An 18,217-nucleotide genomic window follows, 5' to 3' on the forward strand; every position below is an offset into this window, starting at 1 on the left:
AACTGAGGCAAAATGCTAATTTTATAACGCAATAAAAGTGATCAAAAAAGCCGTATGTACCCCAAAATGGTACCAATAAAAACTACAGATCGTCTCGCAAAAAATAAGCCCTCACAGAGCTCCGTACATAAAGAAAATAAAAAGTTATAGGACTTTGAATGAAGCGATTTAGAAAAAAAAAAGATTTCCAAAGTGGAAAAACATTAAAAAAAAATGTAAGAATTTTGGTCTGTTGTAATCATAACGGTCCGCAGAAAAAAATGTAGTGCGTCATTTATGCTGCATGATTAACGCTGTAAAATAATCTATGGCAGAATTGATGCGTTTTCTCTCCCTGCTATCATAAAAAAAATAAAAGTTTTACAATATAGTCTATGTACCCAAAAGTGGCACCATCAAAAACTACAATTCGCCACGCAAAAAAACAAGCCCTCATACGGCCGCGTCAACGGAAAAGTAAAAAAGTTATCGCTTTTGATAAAAATGGAGAAGAAAATCCGGCAAAAACTGTTGCGTCCTTAAGCCCAAAATAGGCCGTGTCATGAAGGGGTTAAAAAAAAGAATAACCAAAGGGATTGCACAACTATTACGCTGACTGAACACTAAGGGTCGGTTTATGTAACATATAGGGGATGTTTCCACATAGTGAAAACACAGCGGATCATCCACCAGGAAGTTGTAATTAATGAACTGGGTTCTTACAGGTCATTGGGTAGACTAAATCATAAAACAAGAATACATGTTTAGTATCGCTGCGTCCGTAAAAGTTCGAACTATCAAAGTAGCGCATTATTTACCCCGCACAGTGAACGTCGTTCGAAAAAAACATTTAAGAACGCCAGGAATGCCCTTTTTTGATCACCCCATCTCTAAGAAAAAAATGCAATAAAAAGTAATCAAAAAGTCGTATGTATTCCACAATGGTACTAATGCAAACTGCAGGACGTCCCGTACAAAATAAGCCCTCGCACAACTATGTGGACAGAAAAAAAAGTTATTGCACGCAGAAGATGGCAGTAGAAAATAATTTTGAAAAAATTAAATGTCTTTGAAAAAAAAAAAATAAATAAATAAAAAGTGGTCCATCAAAAAAAAGAAAAAAGGCTGCATAAGTTTGGTATCGTAGTAATTGCAACTGTAATTGCAGTTTGTGGGCCGCAGAAACAAGACGCACCGAAAGATGGCAGAATTTCTTTTTTTTTTTCTTCATTTTACTCCATTTAGAACTTTTAAAAAGTTTTTCCGTACATTATATAGCATCATTAAAAAATACAACTCGACCCGCAAAAAACAGGCCTTCATACAGCGGCAGGAGGTTTTAATTTTACAGAAACGTATGAATTACTTTCTGTAACGAAAACGGAGCGACGGATGAGGATTTGTTCTCTTATCGTTCCGTTTCTGCAGGTATAAAACTGACCGACGGAGCGGCCGTGCGAACAGGCAGTATCATCTATGAACGACGGCCTGTTTACTGTGAATGGAGGCGGGCGGCAGGAGCGATCTCCAGATGGCTCACCTCCATTCACTGGGCGATGATCACTCCTGTGTAAAAGCCCAGGAAGATCATTGCTGGGACGACTGTTGGGTATCTGCGCCCGACAGGTCGCCCCGTGTTAAAGGGCCTGGATGAGCAGGGCATCATCAGATTTGAGGCATGCCGGGAGTCGTAATTGTGCAACTGCTGGAGACGACTATGCTACAGGATTTCTCCTTCAACCTACCCGCTACTAGTTCTTGATTCCCCTCATCTTATTTCCCTCTCATTGAGGTGCGGATCTTCTCCTCGGGGGTTTTATTGCCAGAGAAGACAGGACCTAAGACAAGACTGCAGCATGGAGGCAGTCTGTTATGTGCACCATGAAGCCAAGTACACGGAAGCTGTGAAGTGCCACATGGACCACCCAAGGGTCGGGCATTATGGACCCATAAGCATTCCAGTGGCACTCTTCGTAAAGCCAATACTTCCAGGTAGGGTCTGTGTAATCCTGATCCCTAATACGGTCACGTGTGCGATGTCTACATGCGGTCACATATGGTAGCCAGGCGAATAAACAAGGATGTCCGCAGGGCTGAGTGCCGCTGTGCAGTAGATGGCGGATGCACTTTAACAGTTTACAAACCTAACAGAATAAATAAAATAACTCCCGATACCGGATCAGGGAAGTTCAGGCACGACTCTTACAAATAAAAGTATGCATATCACTTTAAAAAGTTTTTTTTTCTTCTTTTTTTGGAATGAGACTACTTGGAAGCTGTAGAGATCTTCACTTACTGCTAGAAATCTCAGACACTGACTGCATATAGAGGAGCCCCCAGAGCAGCGCTCCTTATTGCCTACTATGTCTAAGCTGCAGATTTGTTTCTTGGCTTGTGTTCGTAAAAACGGACATATTCACAAAAGCGGATCCTTACAGAGCCTTTCCCTCTAAGTCAAGACATCTCCAAGTCCTTGAGTTGTCCTTTACTGTCTACAGTTATTTTAACTGATGGCCTATCCCCTGGACAGGTCATCAGTAGTTGGTGTACAGGGGTTCCCCGCTCGGGACCCCGTCCATAAGCTGATCGTGCGGCCCGCTGCTTTCTCTGACCATTGATGATGACGTCAGGACGGATCATCGCTGGCACGACCGGTTGGGCATCTGCGCCCGACAGGTTGTCCTGTATAAAAGGACCCTATGAAATGTGATTTGACAGAAGAGGGCGACTCCTGGGCGTACATTTACTAGTTTCTTGCCGTAACACTCCAACATCGGCATAACGTCTTACTAAGAGTAGATACGCATTAACATCCTCAATGCCAGAGTGATTTGAGAGACATTACAAAGGCACTGAAGGGTTAATTGTGCTTATTTCTAGTCCCTCCGAAGGCTAAAAAGCCCCCCTTCTTCCTTTACTGACACTAATCCCCCCTCTCTATCCTTTTGGGGGCGTCACACGCACAACACCTCATGTATAGGACAACAGATCCTATCCTGGCATCCATCCAGATACATAAAAAAACTGAATAGAATCAGAATTCAATGGGTTAAAAAAATAAATCTGGACTGCTAAAAAGGGAAGAGCGGTTCTAGAATGTGCAACTATGCAAAGATCGGACGGAATCAGATCCGGACCCTCCACCCTACGGCTGTGCGGATCCCATAGTGTCGTGACGTACTGCGGGATGAAGAGGCGCGGAGCGCCGCACAGCAGAGAGGAGCGATGCAGGAGCCCCGGAACGGAGCGCGGCGTCTCTGCCTGGAGGTCGTCTACTGCTGCTTGGTCAAACGCCGGTAATGAGGTAATACTTGGGCCTCGGGGAGGTAGAGTGCTAGCTCCATGGCCACTAGCACAGTCAGCTCAAATGCAACCAGGTCTCGTCTGTTAGCTCGGAAGCGTTCTTCTAACTTCTGCAATGAGGGGAGAAGGAGAATGTCAGCAAGAAGGTTAAACCACAGTGGGGACATACATCCAAGAGCAGCACCCCCACAATACATTAACCCTTTAACCATTCCGAGTTGCCGTTGACATCGCTGTGTGCGGGCTTACCGTGTAACGCACCATATAACGTATTGGGAACCATGTGAAAGTTTTTAAGAGTGGGGTGAGGAAAGAATAGGTGTTGTTTATTTCTTTATTTTTTTTTTGGGGGGGGGGGGGTTATTTTGCAGTGTTCATGGTACCATAAAAACGACGTCCTAACTTCATTCTACGAGTCAGTACCATTAGGATGATGTAGTGCTTTGCTTTACTACTTTAACCCCTTAACGCTCCAGGATGTATATGTACGTTATAGAGGTTTGTATGGAGGGGGATCAGGGGCCCACTGATCGGAGGTGTTAACCCTTTAAATGTCGTTGTCAATTCTTATATTTGACTTCTTACCCACCACGCACCTCTGTGATATACATGTATGTCAGAGCGGATGACGGGGTTAAAGGGCCCTATACACCTCTGGTAATCAGACAAGAGCATTCGCTTGAACATTCTTTTGTCCGCTCCTCGGGCCGTATAAAAGTACAAACAAACAATCAAACGCTCAATTATTGGCTGATCTCCTGGGCTGACCAATGACAGCTCTGCGAGGAGGAACGATCACTTGGCCCTCCTTGTAGTGTCTAAAATGGCCTGTGTGAAGGCCCGGTATTGCAATGTATAAAACACTAAGCCAATCCCCCCTGCTGACCGCGGCATCTAAATGTTTTTATGTAAAAATTGTTATAAACTTTTTCTCCTTACAACACAAGGCTTTAAATTATTGGCAGGGGGGGAGGAAACAAAAAAAACCCAAAAAACAAAAACCTATACATAATTGGTATTGCCGCATCCATAACAACCCACACTCTAAAATATTACTTTAGCCAGCACAGTAAATTCCGTAAGGAAAAAAAAAAATCCAAAAAACCCCCCACAAAAAAACCTTTTCTGATAATCTCGATAAAAACGGAAATAAAAAAAAAAAAAAAGTTGTGTCTACATCAGACTAGTACCCATAAAAACTACAAGTTTTCCTACAAAAACCAGGCCTGATGCAGTCCCATTGACTGAAAAATAAAAGACTGCTGCGGTCCCGGAATGTGGCGACACAAAAAGGATTCTTGTATTAAAATAAATAAAAAGTGTTTCTATGGTGCAATAATAGCAATAAAACATTCTAAAACCTCTACAATCTTGGCCATCATCCATATCCCTGGACAGGCCATCAGTTGGCCATCATCGTAATGACTCGTAGACTAATTACAGCACACGGCCAACGCCATAAAAGTAAATCACAAGAAACAATGATGAAATAGCTTTCTTTCCATCCCCCCCCCAGCAAAAAAAAAAAAAAGAAAAAAGAATGAAATAAAGTTATTAAATACATCATAATGAACCCAAATTGGCTCCTCTGAAAACTTGATCTCATCCCACGAAATAAAAGATTGATGAAAAAAAAGATCCAAGTTATGGCCGCTGGGGAACAAAAGGGGAAACGATTTACTGGCTCTTAAAGCTAAAATTAGTTATGTCACTAAGGGGTTAAATACGCTCTTCAGGTGACGGAGTTCTGCGTCAAATATTTTTACCTAAATTCAGAATCTACAATAAAAATAGTGACGTTTTCGGGAGGCTTTGTCCAATTTTAATGTGACTGTGGGGGGGGGGGGGGGCTTAAAGATGCGATGATAACAGGAGGGGGCAATGGTGGCCGCCGAAGTCACACTCAGGGCTCGACCGCAGGGCTATACGCTTACGTCTAGTAGATGCTTCAGCTCGGGTTTCTTGAAGTCGCTGCTGATTTTGGCGGCCAGGAGCACGCAGGCTCCGGCACACAGTTTGCGGTTCTGCTTGTTCACTCGGCCTTGCAGGACCAGCTTCTCAAAGTAAACATAGGACATGGCCACCGTGACCGGCTCCATGTTACACTCCTGCGCCATGTTCCTCATCTCACGCTTCAAGCTGGAGGCAGAGAAATAACATAATGGAGCATAGAAGAAGATGGCAGCAGATACCAGATATCCATCACCACGGCCCAGGAGCTTGCAATCTAACCCTCACCTTCTGATCTTGCTCAGAGTCAGCTTTACGTTAGGAAACTTCTCCTTAAACATCTCGTTCATGTCTTTCTTCAGATCGGACGGTTTCACGTATTCAATAACGGTTGTCTGGAAGAGAGCAGGAGGCGTCGATCTCAGGAGACAGCTGCACTTTATGGCACGCAGTAAAGACGTGTGTGGTATGTGGTAAGTCATGTGGTATGTTCTGCGCTACTTTACGTATCACATGATGGTGATAAAGACTGCAGGACAAGTTACTTACCATATAGGAAGCAAAGATGAGGACGCGCTTGTGTTTCCCGCAGGGCCACTGAGGGTCGTCCAGGATGTTGGGATTGTACTCGATGCTGTCCAACTCCGTGCCTAATATGGTAGAGATGTAAAGAACTCTGAATGTCGCGGACACCTCGCCTGGTATTATCAGGGTCATGCGGGACAGAGAGACAGGAAAAAACACCATTGTTCTTCCCGGCAACCAGTCGCATGATACATGGAGGGCCAGTCAAAAATTATCCGCACTCCAGTTATATTAAACCTCCGCTGGCCGCACCGTCTTATCAACACTTTCCGTTGCAGGTCGCCGTCTCCCTGGTCGCTGCGGTGCAGGTCTGAACGTGTTACATCACTGAATTTGTGCAAGAAAAATGGGCTGCTACACTTGGGATTTGCATGAAAGAAGCGCAACGTGCAGAGATCCGTTTTTCGTGGTCCGAGCGTCTGCTGCCGGTATTTATGGAAGACTTTGGGCGCAGGATGGAGAACGGGTTTTATCATGAAGTGCGTGTGAATAGAGTTCAAGGAAGGTGGGACAAGTGTCAGCCGTGCAGGAGCCGGACGCCCGTCCACCATTCTCAAGGGCCGGTATTGGAACATTATCAGGGAAAGGTTCAGCAACCCCCGGCGCTCGTTACTGCGAGAGGATCAGTGAGGAGCTGAAGCCCAAAGTGCAGAGGGCGCTGCCCACAGGTGTTGGGTTGTAGGACATTGCACGCCCGCACACCACTGCCCGTACTGCCCACTCTCTGCACGCCCGCACACCGCTGCCCACTCTCTGCATGCCCGCACACCGCTGCCCGTACTGCCCACTCTCTGCATGCCCGCACACCGCTGCCCGTACTGCCCACTCTCTGCATGCCCGCACACCGCTGCCCGTACTGCCCACACTCTCCAAATACGTTGTTAAAGCCTCCTCCCTCTAGTCCTGATCTCCCCTCAGACTGTTTGCTCCCCTGTAAGAAGCCCTAAGAGGATGGAGATGCACATCTGATGGAGAGCTGAAGACGGCGCGGCGTTCGTGGATCACAGATCAGACTGAAACAATCTAATGAGGGAATAGAAAGCTTGTTGACGGCCGGACAACAAGGAGCGGGAGGCAGAGAGGATGGGGAATATGATTGGGAATATTAAACCATACACAGACGGACTGTTTCAGGGGGTTTACCCCTCCTCAGTGTGCAGCAGGCTTCTGGCTTATTCTGTGAGGGCCCTGTGACGTGCGTCAGAAGCAGTGTCGTGTCTTCTTAAGGAGGACACCCAAAAAGTGTGTGGAGACACCTAGGGGGTGAGTGGATATAGGGATAGCCCCGAGAAGGCAATCACCCCGAAACAGTCTGTCTGTGCATGGTTTCTTGCTTGGTTTAATATCCCCAATCATTGAGGAGTTGTTATAAGGTCACTTCGATTTGAAGGAATGCTGCCGTCCAATAGATGGCGCTGTAGAGGTATTTTTCCATCTTTCTGATTTGCATTAATTTCCCAGAGGAGCATTGCCTTAATAAGTCTCCTTACATGCTGCTTTGCACTTGCGAATTACGCAATTTCCAACTAGATGGTGTGAGCGGAACTGCGTAAGGCAATGTAATTGATTGCCTGCAAGCTACAGCATATCACACGGGTGTACAGAGCCCGCATAATATGCAATTCCGATGCAGTCGTGTGCGCCTGGCCTAACACTTTCACAAGCACTTACAGGCAGCAAGGAGGAGACCCCAAAAGGGCAGATGATGATGAATGGATGTTCATTCATCCGCACATTCGTCTGACCTTATTATCTGCCTGTGTGAAGGTATCATCAATCACCCCAGAAACCCTCGTTGTGATTGCATCTTTCATGCGGTACCAAAAATCGGCATGCAAGCAGTTAGCGAAGAAATTGTATGGAGGACGAATGATCGCATAAACGATCCTTTGTCCCCCATACATTCTGAATTGCCTGTGAAGGACAGCTAAACGAGTGCCAATCTCATTGATTGGTGCTCATCATAGGGACAGGATCAACATCGGTAACAAGCATCCTTACCGTGGTCACCTACTGCGGACACTGGGGTAAACCGAGCGTTGGAGAAGTTCCGTTTGGAAGTGTCATGGACCGCCGGCCGGATCTGTGGCGGCTGAGGGTCTTCTTTTTGGCTGACGAGGGCGTTTGTTGGATATAAAAACTTTGCATAAGAAACGACCTGCAAAAAAAGGAAAAGAGACGAAGTATGAAAATAGTGAATCATGAGATAATCCGGGACCTCTTCCCGTACAGAGGAGGACGTGTGCCGGATGATTCTTCATGAGCTGCACAACTAAAATAAGGTCAAGCGGTCCGAAATGTATAGTAAGTAGAGATGAGCGAGTATACTTGCTAAGGCACATTACTCGAGCCAGTACTCGATCTCCCCTCCGTTCCTCCCCGCTCTCCCCGGCGGCCCCCGAATCTTTAGAGACGAGCGGGGAGATACTCGGCTAAGGCACTACTCGCTCGAGTAATGTGTCTTAGCGAGTATACTCGCTCGAGTAATGTGTCTTAGCGAGTATACTCGCTCATCTCTAATAGTAAGCACCCCCCTGCGTATACAGTGATCTCACTAGGCACAACTACCACCAGGCACGTACCCCACACAGCACATCCCACGGTGGTCATCTGCCCTCCAGTCAATTCTAGATCAACTATGGTAGGTTCTATAGGTGAAGTTTCATCCTAATCCACCACAGATAAGCAGTGTCAGGTACGTCTGGCAGCCCCTTGTCATTCCGATTAACCCTTTCCAATCCATTTATTTTTTCTCACCCATTCTCCCCAGCTCCAAATAAATTGGAGCTGGGGAGAATGGGTGAGAAAAAAATACATTTGCTCTGCACCCTCCTGAACTGACAGAGTTCAGGAGGGTGCAGATGCTCACTGCACCATGGGGGATCCTGCTTACCTGTCCGGCGTCTTCCGCATTCTCCTTCTGCCTCCCGTCTCGGCGATCATGTGACCGCTGGGGTCAGGTGGCACCTGGCGGTCACATGATCGCCGGGCTGGGAGACAGAAGGAGAATGCGGAAGACGCCGGACAGGTAAGCAGGTCCTCCCACAGTGCAGGCTCTTGGCTCGGCGTTCATGTGACCGCCGGGGGTCAGGTAACACCGGCGGTCACATGATCGCCGGCCGGAATCTATGCATTGCATAGCGCTAATTGAGCGCTATGTAATGTGTAAAGGAGAAGGCAGAAAGGGTTAAAAACCCTTTCTGCCTTCTCCCCCGGGGTGGACCAGTGCAGGAGTGCATCTGCACCCCATGTGTCTGATGATCGGGTGCAGATCCACTCCTGCACTGCGGTGTCGGGCCTGCCCCGACATCGGAGCTGTGGAGGGAAATTATGATGTCGGGGTAGGCCCGACATTGGACTGGAAAGGGTTAAATACACAGAAGACCAGACTGGAAAAGTGTATCTGGGGGAAATAGGGAGTACACGGTGTTATTACAGATGATCCCCCCTGATGTGACCCCCCCATAACTCCCTTTAATGACTCTCAGATACAGAAACTTGATATCAATGGAAACCGAAACTCAAAAGTTTTAATTTAGCAAAACTATCCACCATAAAACGACCAATCACAATGCAGCTTTCATTTCTCAAGCTGCTGAGGTACGATGAACGCTGCGTTGTGATTGATTGCCATCGGCAACACGGACGTCTTACTGTTAGAAAGTTTTGTAAGGCCCAAAAACTTTTATTCTGTTGTTGCTATGGGGATACAAGACAAAATGACTGCTAGTGAGGACAGGAGAGCGTCGTGTCCTTGATTTTCATGTCTTTCAATCTGTTATTAGTGAGAAATTACTAGAATTGGAAATTTTTAATCAACTTTCAGAAAACACAAATCCATTACTTTTCACCATGTTCCAATACAGTTTGGTGAAGCGTTCCCCGGGGGCGCACAATTTGTAAGCGGTACTCCGATTTCAAGTAAAAAGTTTGCATCTGAAAAAGACAATCAATCATCCGGCCGTCCACCGGTAAGCGTGGAAACAGCAGAGCGCGTCCGTGCAAGACTCATAGGAAGTCTTCAGTAATCCACCGTCGGAGCGAGCGGAGAATTGGACGTCCCGCCGCCGACTGTGTGGAAGGTTCTGTGCAAACATTGCAATGTTATCCCTACCGATTGCAATTGTTACCGGCCCTGAAACTGGACGACAAAGTGCGGAGACGTTCTGTGACAGTGTGCGAACTGTAATGGGAAGCGACGGTTCATGGAGTGTTTAGTGATGAAGACGCCGTCCATCTTTCAGGTCACAAACATAATGTCAGAATGTGGGGGAGGGGAACCCACCGGTCTACGTGGAGCATCCGGGCAACTCTGCCGCGGTGAATGCGTTTTGCGCTATAATCTGCAAGAAAGTGTCCGACCCCTTTTTACTCCATGAGGAAACAATCCGGGAGATCTCGTACCTGGACGCTATAGATATGGCGCCTGCCGCAAACGGAACAGGGAATCCCACCAGGATCCCCCACCGCCCCATTATCACAATGACGTCAGAAGTGAGCGGCGACCACCATACAGATGGATCAGCCGTGCCAGTGGTGATGATAGTGAACTTCTTCCTCGGCCTCCACGTTCCCGGACCTTACACCTTGTGATTAGAGTCTACATCCCCCCGTACCGCCCACCATGATCTGCGGCATCCCAGAAGTCATTGCATCCGTCAGTCGGGATCCGCTACAACGTGTATCCAAGGAACTTGACTACAGGCTCCATGTGAGTCCGGTGACAAAGAGGTCACACTGATCACCGCTGATGGGGAAAACATTTCTGATGTTGTGCAACAAAGCTTTTTGAGTTTCTGTTTCCACTGATACCAAATTAATCGGGAGTTCTGAGGGGTCACATCAGGAGATCATTTGTAATAACCCTATGTATTTGCATCTGCAGTTACTTAATGCGTTTGGTCAACTTTGCGTTTGCCCCTTTAAAAGGGTTTTCTAGGACTAAACTACTGATTACCTATCCTCATATGTCATCAATAGCTGCTCGTCGGGGGTCCGCTGCTTGGGATCCCTGCCGATCAGTTAACTGAAGAAACTGTGGCCTCTTCTCAAGCCAGTGACATCAAGTTTATTGGTTCCATGGCCTAACAGCAGCTCAGTGCCATTCAAGTGAAAGAGACTGAGCTGCAATACCGGGTACCGCCACTATACAATGTACAGTGCTGTACCTGGTATGGACTGAAGTGACTGCAGCAAGCGCTGTAGTCTCTTAAATCAGCTGATCTGTGGGGATCCCAAGCGGCGGCCCCCCTACTGATCATCTACTGGTGACCTACCTTGGGGATAGGTGATCAATAGTGTAGTTCTTCAGAATCCGTTTAAGTTTGACCAGTCCCCTAAACATGAAAGGGTTGGTGCTGCTGTGATGCCAAGTGATCAGCTATCTGTGCTGCTATTAATGAGACGATCATGGAGCATCTCAGGAGTCATTCCTTTGAGTGGGACCCTCATCCACCTCCAGTACCGAGGCCGGCCACCTCCGGTCCAGCTGTAAATGATGGCTGGGGTTACACAAACAGTGCAGCACAGCCCCAGTCTGCTGTCTCTGTACTCCCGGTCTCCATACATAGTAGTATTCCCATCGCGACCATGATTGTCCGAAATGAGATTACGACTAACTACAAAGACAACCACCGCTAACGTCCCCATCCACAGAGTCATCAGTCATTCAGCGCTTACCTCCCCCTCGGCCCCCAGCTCCACTCCTTCCATTCCAAATGTCTGGTCTGTGATGGAGGCGGCTCCGCCGGACGGATGGCGTTGCTTTATCCCTTCTACTCGCAGCTCACTGTGCGACAAAACACAAGTCAGCGTTACAACCAGAGGACACAAGGAGCCGAGCCGTCCGCATCCCCTACAAGCCGCAGCGTTCCCCGGACTGCCCCGTCAGCCCGGACCCCTGTGCCGTCTGACAGCCTGCTTTCCCACAACTCCTGACAATCACTTTGTTACGGAGGACAATGCAGTCTGCAGCGCCCCCTTCCTTCCTGCTCTGACAGGACGGAATACACAAAGGCCAAAGTTTACTTATAGAAGGATTTCAAGTCCTTACACAATAGGAGAAGGTCAATGACGGGCAACGGCTCGGCGAGACTATAAATATCTGTAAGTGACAATTATAGGAAGAGCCCGCTCCATTTAAAAGTGCAGTACCGCTGTGTGCGCACGGTGGCGCTGTAACACTTTACACTGCACTGCTCAAAATAAGTTAAGGGGACACTGATGTTGCAGGCAGCACTGAGGTCTCCAGACTCTTTCCCATCCGCCCCACAGACTTCCCAGTACCTCTCCGGCAGGGCGGTGAGGGACAGGTTCTCTGAGCGACTGTATCTCCTTCTCACTGCACTGGCTCTTCTCATGTTCCTCTCTCCATACTCTCCCTGGGAAGCGCTCAACCACACAGCAGATGGCTAGCTTAAGCCTAGATCTTCGAACCAAATAAAGATTGGGAACTCCCACCCTGCTGGATCTCCTTCCTAAAGGGCGTTGAAACATCATCGTGACCAATCACCTACCATTAGGTGATTGAGACACCCTCTGAGGTAAGTCACCCATCTTTACTTCTACCATCAGCTTATGGTTTTCCCCCTGGAGCGCTGGGGTTCTTTTTCAAGAATTGTTTTCCTGCTTTCTAACCTACATTCGGAGCCCCCTACTGATGTTCTCCCCCTTTGTCGGATGTCCGTGTCACCAGGGCCGGCGGATCCAACCAATCCATAAATTTTCTCATTGCTCACTGGGACTTTAGGGGTGGCAGACTGCCCCGCACTGGGGCAACCCGATCATGCCAGGTAAGTCACCTCCAATTCTTTCTCTGGTGCCTAAAATATTTTTACACTACCTGACCCCAGGAGCATTAACCCTTTGCAATCCAATTTTGGATTCAGGGTTTCCTAGGGGGCTTTCTCTTTCTGTCATTATACAATGGCACCATCTGCTGGCTAGAGCCAGTACTGCGGTATGGGACATGCTGGAGAGGCCCCCAACGACAGAGCGGCCAGTAATATACAGTGAGAATACCCTGCCGGACGTCTTCCGACATCAGAGCTGTACAGCCTTCAATCAGAATGTCTTTAGACGTCAGACAGTGGATTGAAAAGGGTTAAAGCAGCAATATTGTAACCACCTAATGCACACTGTGCATCGCTCTCTGGTTAGTCAGTGCTGATCACATGACGGACTCTGGCCAATCAGAAAGTATAGTGTGCTAGTAGTCCAACACTACCAACGCACTGTGGGGATTTAGATCTTCCCAGCGGTGAGGTTTGGAGGAGGTTCTGTTATGGTGTCAGATTGCCGAGTCCTTCCTCACTGGTCAGACCCCTCCGACCAGTACCACGCTCTCCTGACCGGTCAGACCCCTCCGACCAGTACCACGCTCTCCTGACCGGTCAGACCCCTCCGACCAGTACCACGCTCTCCTGACCGGTCAGACCCCTCCGACCAGTACCACGCTCTCCTGACCGGTCAGACCCCTCCGACCAGTACCACGCTCTCCTGACCGGTCAGACCCCTCCGACCAGTACCACGCTTTCCTCACCGGTCAGACCCCTCCGACCAGTACCACGCTCTCCTGACCGGTCAGACCCCTCCGACCAGTACCACGCTCTCCTGACCGGTCAGACCCCTCCGACCAGTACCACGCTCTCCTGACCGGTCGGACCCTCCGACCAGTACCACGCTCTCCTGACCCCCCACTGCGGTGCATTCCCCGTCTATGTGGACTATAAATATATTCCCTCTATACGGCGGTTGTAACATAATGACAAGGTCAATACTGAAAGGAGGAACGGAAGAAAGGCGACATCACCTCATCCGCAGGCTGGCCCCGTACGGAATTATGGAGAACGCGGCGCACAGGGATCTCTTGGCGCAGATCAGGACGATTCTAGAACGACAAGACAAGATACAGATGAGATGAGGGCAGCGCCATACGGGCACAGCGAGCGCTCATGTGGATCGGCGCTCGTTTCTCCCATTCACACGCGGCAGAGGATCGGCAGTATAGGGATGACCGATCATTAATACACCGGTCGGTCCCTGTATACGGCAGCGCAGCCCCGTACTCACACAGGAAGAGGCGACAAGACAGCATTTTTGTTGCGGCATGAAAGATCAAATCAGCCAATGAAGGAGCGTTTGCTGACGGCGGCCATATTCAGATGGGCTGATGGTTGGACAAACGAACGTTTGTGTCTAATCGTCGTCCCATGTGAAAGGCCTCATGCCAGGCGCTCGCGCTGCACCTACCTGCTGTTGCGGGTGTCGTACTGCCTCATGCTAGGCCCTCGCGCTGCACCAATCTGCTGGTGCGGGTGCCGTATGGTCTCATACCAGGCGCTCGCGCTGCACCTACCTGCTGTTGCGGGTGTCGTACTGCCTCATGCCAGGCGCTCGCGCTGCACCTACCTGCTGGTGCGGGTGTCGTACTGCCTCATGCTAGTCGCTCGTGCTGCACCTACCTGCTGTTGTGGGTGTCGTACTGCCTCACGCTAGTCGCTCGTGCTGCACCTACCTGCTGTTGCGGGTGTCGTACTACCTCATACCAGGCGCTCGCGCTATTACCTGCTGTTGCGGGTGTCGTACTGCCTCATGCCAGGCGCTCGCGCTGCACCTACCTGCTATTGCGGGTGTCGCACTACCTCATACCAGGCGCTCGCGCTGCTACCTGCTGTTGCGGGTGTCGTACTGCCTCATGCCAGGCGCTCGCGCTGCTACCTGATGTTGCGGGTGTCGTACTGCCTCATGCCAGGCGCTCGCGCTGCACCTACCTGCTGTTGCGGGTGTCGTACTGCCTCATACCAGGCGCTCGCGCTGCACCTACCTGCTGTTGCGGGTGTCGTACTGCCTCATGCCAGGCGCTCGCGCTGCACCTACCTGCTGTTGCGGGTGTCGTACTGCCTCATGCCAGGCTCTCGCGCTGCACCTACCTGCTGTTGCGGGTGTCGTACTGCCTCATACCAGGCGCTCGCGCTGCACCTACCTGCTGTTGCGGGTGTCGTACTACCTCATGCCAGGCGCTCGCGCTGCACCTACCTGCTGTTGCGGGTGTCGTACTGCCTCATGCTTTTGATGAAGTGCGTCTTCCGTAGGACGGATTGTCGGGGCGACTCGGGGACAAGCTTGGACCTGCAACAGAACGACGACACAACCATGAGCTGCCGGAGGGTCACAACAGGGAGAGTTAGTAGAAGAGAAGGATCCGGTACATGAGACCACAGAAGCTCCTGGCGGCAGGCAAAAACACAAAGACTAACCCCACCATAAGAAGTCTGCAGGTCTGGAGACTGGAGAATAAGATGTAGATGCCAGGCAGTGTTGTCATGAGCTGCTCAGAAGAATATGCTTTAGGAAAAGACTGTGCTCATGACAACACTGCCTGGCAATCATATTCCCAGAGGAGCTTCCTTTGGGAGAAGACAGTAATTGCCAGGCAGCGTTGTCATGAGAATCCTCAGAGGAGCTTGCTTTAGGAGCAGACTGATTGCCAGGCAGTGTTATCATGAGACTCCTCAGAGGAACTTGCTTTGGGAGCAGACTGCTCATGACAACACTGCCTGGCTATAATTCTCAGAAGAACTTGCTTTGGGAGCAGGCAGTGTTGACATGAGAATCCTCAGAGGAGCTTGCTTTGGCAGAAGACTCTTGGGCTGCTCATGACAACACTGCCTGGCACTCACTCAAGCACTGGCAGTCTAGTAGTCGCATCTCAAATCTCCATAGGTGCAATCAGGTGCAGTTACAGGGAGAGGTGGGGTAACACCCTGCGAATATCCCTGCCCCGAGTAACAAGACATTAGTGTGGCATTAGTATGCGGAGGAACAGGTTCGTTAGTCGTGTTAGGTGGCTGGAGCCTCGTGGCAGCCGTGATACCTCTGCATCGGTGCAAACTCTGCAATATCCTCTAGGACCTCTAGGGAGCAGCGCTGAGACAGGTGACGTCGCCTGTAAGAGGGAGGCAATTGTCAGAACAGGAGGCGGCGCTCGTCAGCGGGTGCAGAGACTGCCATCAGGGAAAGCTGGACGACCACTGATACTGCAGCCTGAACTCCCGACAGTGGGCCTGCACTACCCACGAGCAACTGAAGAGGGCGCAAAAGGAAACTGGCAGCAATACCACTGCTTGCTGTGTGACAGACCTCATAGGACTGCAAGGCTAGGCTTTATCTCCGGCATGCAGGGACTCGGCCTATTACTTGGCACAACCCCGACAAGACCAGAGGGGGGCTTCAGAGCAAAACCTAAATCCCTCCATTGCTCCCCACAGACCGCTCCCCTTTACCATAGCAGAACTTTTAATATCTAATTTTTTTAACTGCAAATTACTTTTTTTTTAGACTTTTATATGCAATAAAAACTTTATTTGATGGCTTGTGCTGTACACCGCAACACTTCAGTACTGCGGTATGTAATGATGTCCGATATGGTCCTTCAGGCTCTGCCATGGTCACCTATGCCCTGGGAGTCTTCAGCAGGCTCCGAACTGCCATGCTACCCCACCAGCACCTTGGATTACACAGTGGGGGACACCGATGGGGAGCGGGAAGAGGCCCCTCCCACTGGCTGACTGCGATTGTGGCAGTTATACAAGGAGGCAGCACTATCTGTGCCTACATCATATACAGTCAATGGCTGTGATTGGTATATCAAGCGCTTCATTGATTGGTTCTCGAGCGCCGTGGCTTAGCCAATCAGAGCCATCACTTCGTGGAGGCGGGATTTATGAACCCCCTAACCAGGCTGAAGACTACAGACAAGTGTGCCGGAGCCTCGGGAGGACTTGTAGGACTGGCACATCGCGAGAAAATTGCCCGATTCTGTGGCCCGCCTGAAAGTGGCCTAATGGTCTGCATGAAGGATCCGATCAGCCATTGACAGTGTCAGTGTGACCGACCATCACGTGACCCACCAGGTGGAGTTCCCCTTTAAATTAGAGGGGGGTTCCCCCAGTAGGAGGGGCCTGTGCAGGAAGGAGGTTTCCCTTCAGGGGGCGTGTGCGGGTCTCACCTCTGCTTCTCCGGGCCACCGCTGAGCCCCGCCAGGGAGGAAGGCGCCGTCCTGGCAGCTGGAGTCCCGGAGCCGCTCTTCCCCTCCGGCAGCGGGGAGTCACGGGACAGCACTATCCGGGGACCGTTAGCCGGCAGGAGCCGCGGGGACGGGGTGAGTGAGGCGGTGGCAGGCGGCTCCAGCACCTCCCGGGCCGGCTCCCATGCTGGCTGCGGTGCGGGACACAGGGGCCGGCCGTCCAGGGAGATGTTGTTGAGGAAGAAGAGCGCGGCCTGCCGGCGCCGGGAGTCACTGCCCCGCTTCCTCCTCTGGGACAAGTGGCCATGAGACGACTCTCCGGAGCGGCCGCCGGGGCCTGTCACACCGGGAGAGCCGCAGGTCGCTGCGGCCATTCTCTAACTGAGGCCCCGGACCGGGGAACGGCCAGTGTGCCGCCGTCCCGCCCACTCTCGTACGCCATTGGCTGGTGCCAGGGTAACGACAACAGACTCGTTTACTGATTGGAAGAGAAACCTGTTGGTCATGTCTGTATGGAAGTGGGCGTGGAGATCACGTGTCACCAGTGTGGATATATTGACGTCATAAATTAGTATTCTAATTTATGCAATGCACGGGGTGGAGTCGGCACCCGGAAGCTCCGCCTGGTAGTGACGTCAGGCGGTGAAACGTCCAAGGAGAGGTGCCGTCACGCATGGCGACCAATCAGAGCGTTGCTTTCATGTTCTGACTGGGTTAGTAAAACTAAACCTGATAGGTAATTGGTTGCTATGGGCAACAGTATTTTAAAGTAACCTTTTTCATAAAGGTAGACTTTTTTTAATTTTATTTTTTTATCCCTAGTTAAAAAGAGAAAAAAAGCAAAAAAACATTGCATTCTTTTCGCCAGCGTAGCTGTCTGAGGGAAGGTTTGCAGGATGCGATATTTTTGAATTGCTAGCATTTTATGTATAATGCTCTGGGGAAAAAACACTTCTAAGTGGAGTGAAACTGGAAAAGAGTGCGCCATTTTTGGGTACCTTGTTTTTTTGACGTAAATACTGCAGCGACAATGACAGCTTTATTTCGTGGGTCGGTACGATGACGGCGACACCAAATCTATGCGCCAGTCTGACGGCGCTCGCTCTATAGAAAATATATTGCTTTGTTTTTATGTCAGACTTTTACGGATGCGGCGATAGTGTTTTCCATTGTTTTCAATGGGGAACCTCCCCTTGCACGCTGCGTGCCGCTTTGCTGGTCCCATTAAAAGCGATGCGGGGCGTTCGAGGGAACGGCCAAAAATAGGACTTGCCGCCATTCTTTTCCCCATGATACGGGGGGGGGGGGGGGGGAAATCGCTGCATTCAAAAGACAAATCTCGCGCAACTTTCTCTGACGTGCAAAAGTGGATGA

General features: G+C 49.9%; 1 protein-coding gene across 2 annotated transcripts; it reads right to left on the minus strand.

Annotated features, from left to right (window-relative positions):
* Positions 1-1,086: 1,086 nt before the first annotated feature.
* CABLES2 (Cdk5 and Abl enzyme substrate 2) lies at positions 1,087-17,237 on the minus strand. Of its 2 annotated transcripts, XM_066586516.1 has the most exons (10): positions 16,826-17,237; positions 15,692-15,763; positions 14,854-14,946; positions 13,628-13,705; positions 11,497-11,605; positions 7,819-7,975; positions 5,782-5,882; positions 5,521-5,627; positions 5,217-5,421; positions 1,087-3,392 (listed from the first exon to the last, which is right to left on the minus strand). In XM_066586516.1, exons 1-10 carry the CDS (start codon positions 17,215-17,217, stop codon positions 3,252-3,254), a joined length of 1,455 nt encoding a protein of 484 aa, XP_066442613.1. In that variant the 5' UTR covers positions 17,218-17,237; the 3' UTR covers positions 1,087-3,251. The 2 variants fall into 2 exon arrangements, with proteins under 2 accessions (XP_066442613.1, XP_066442614.1); XM_066586517.1 differs by lacking the exon at positions 15,692-15,763.
* Between the last annotated feature and the right edge of the window lie 980 nt (positions 17,238-18,217).

The sequence above is a fragment of the Eleutherodactylus coqui genome, chromosome 13 (assembly GCF_035609145.1).
Source record: "Eleutherodactylus coqui strain aEleCoq1 chromosome 13, aEleCoq1.hap1, whole genome shotgun sequence".
NCBI lineage: Eukaryota > Metazoa > Chordata > Amphibia > Anura > Eleutherodactylidae > Eleutherodactylus > Eleutherodactylus coqui.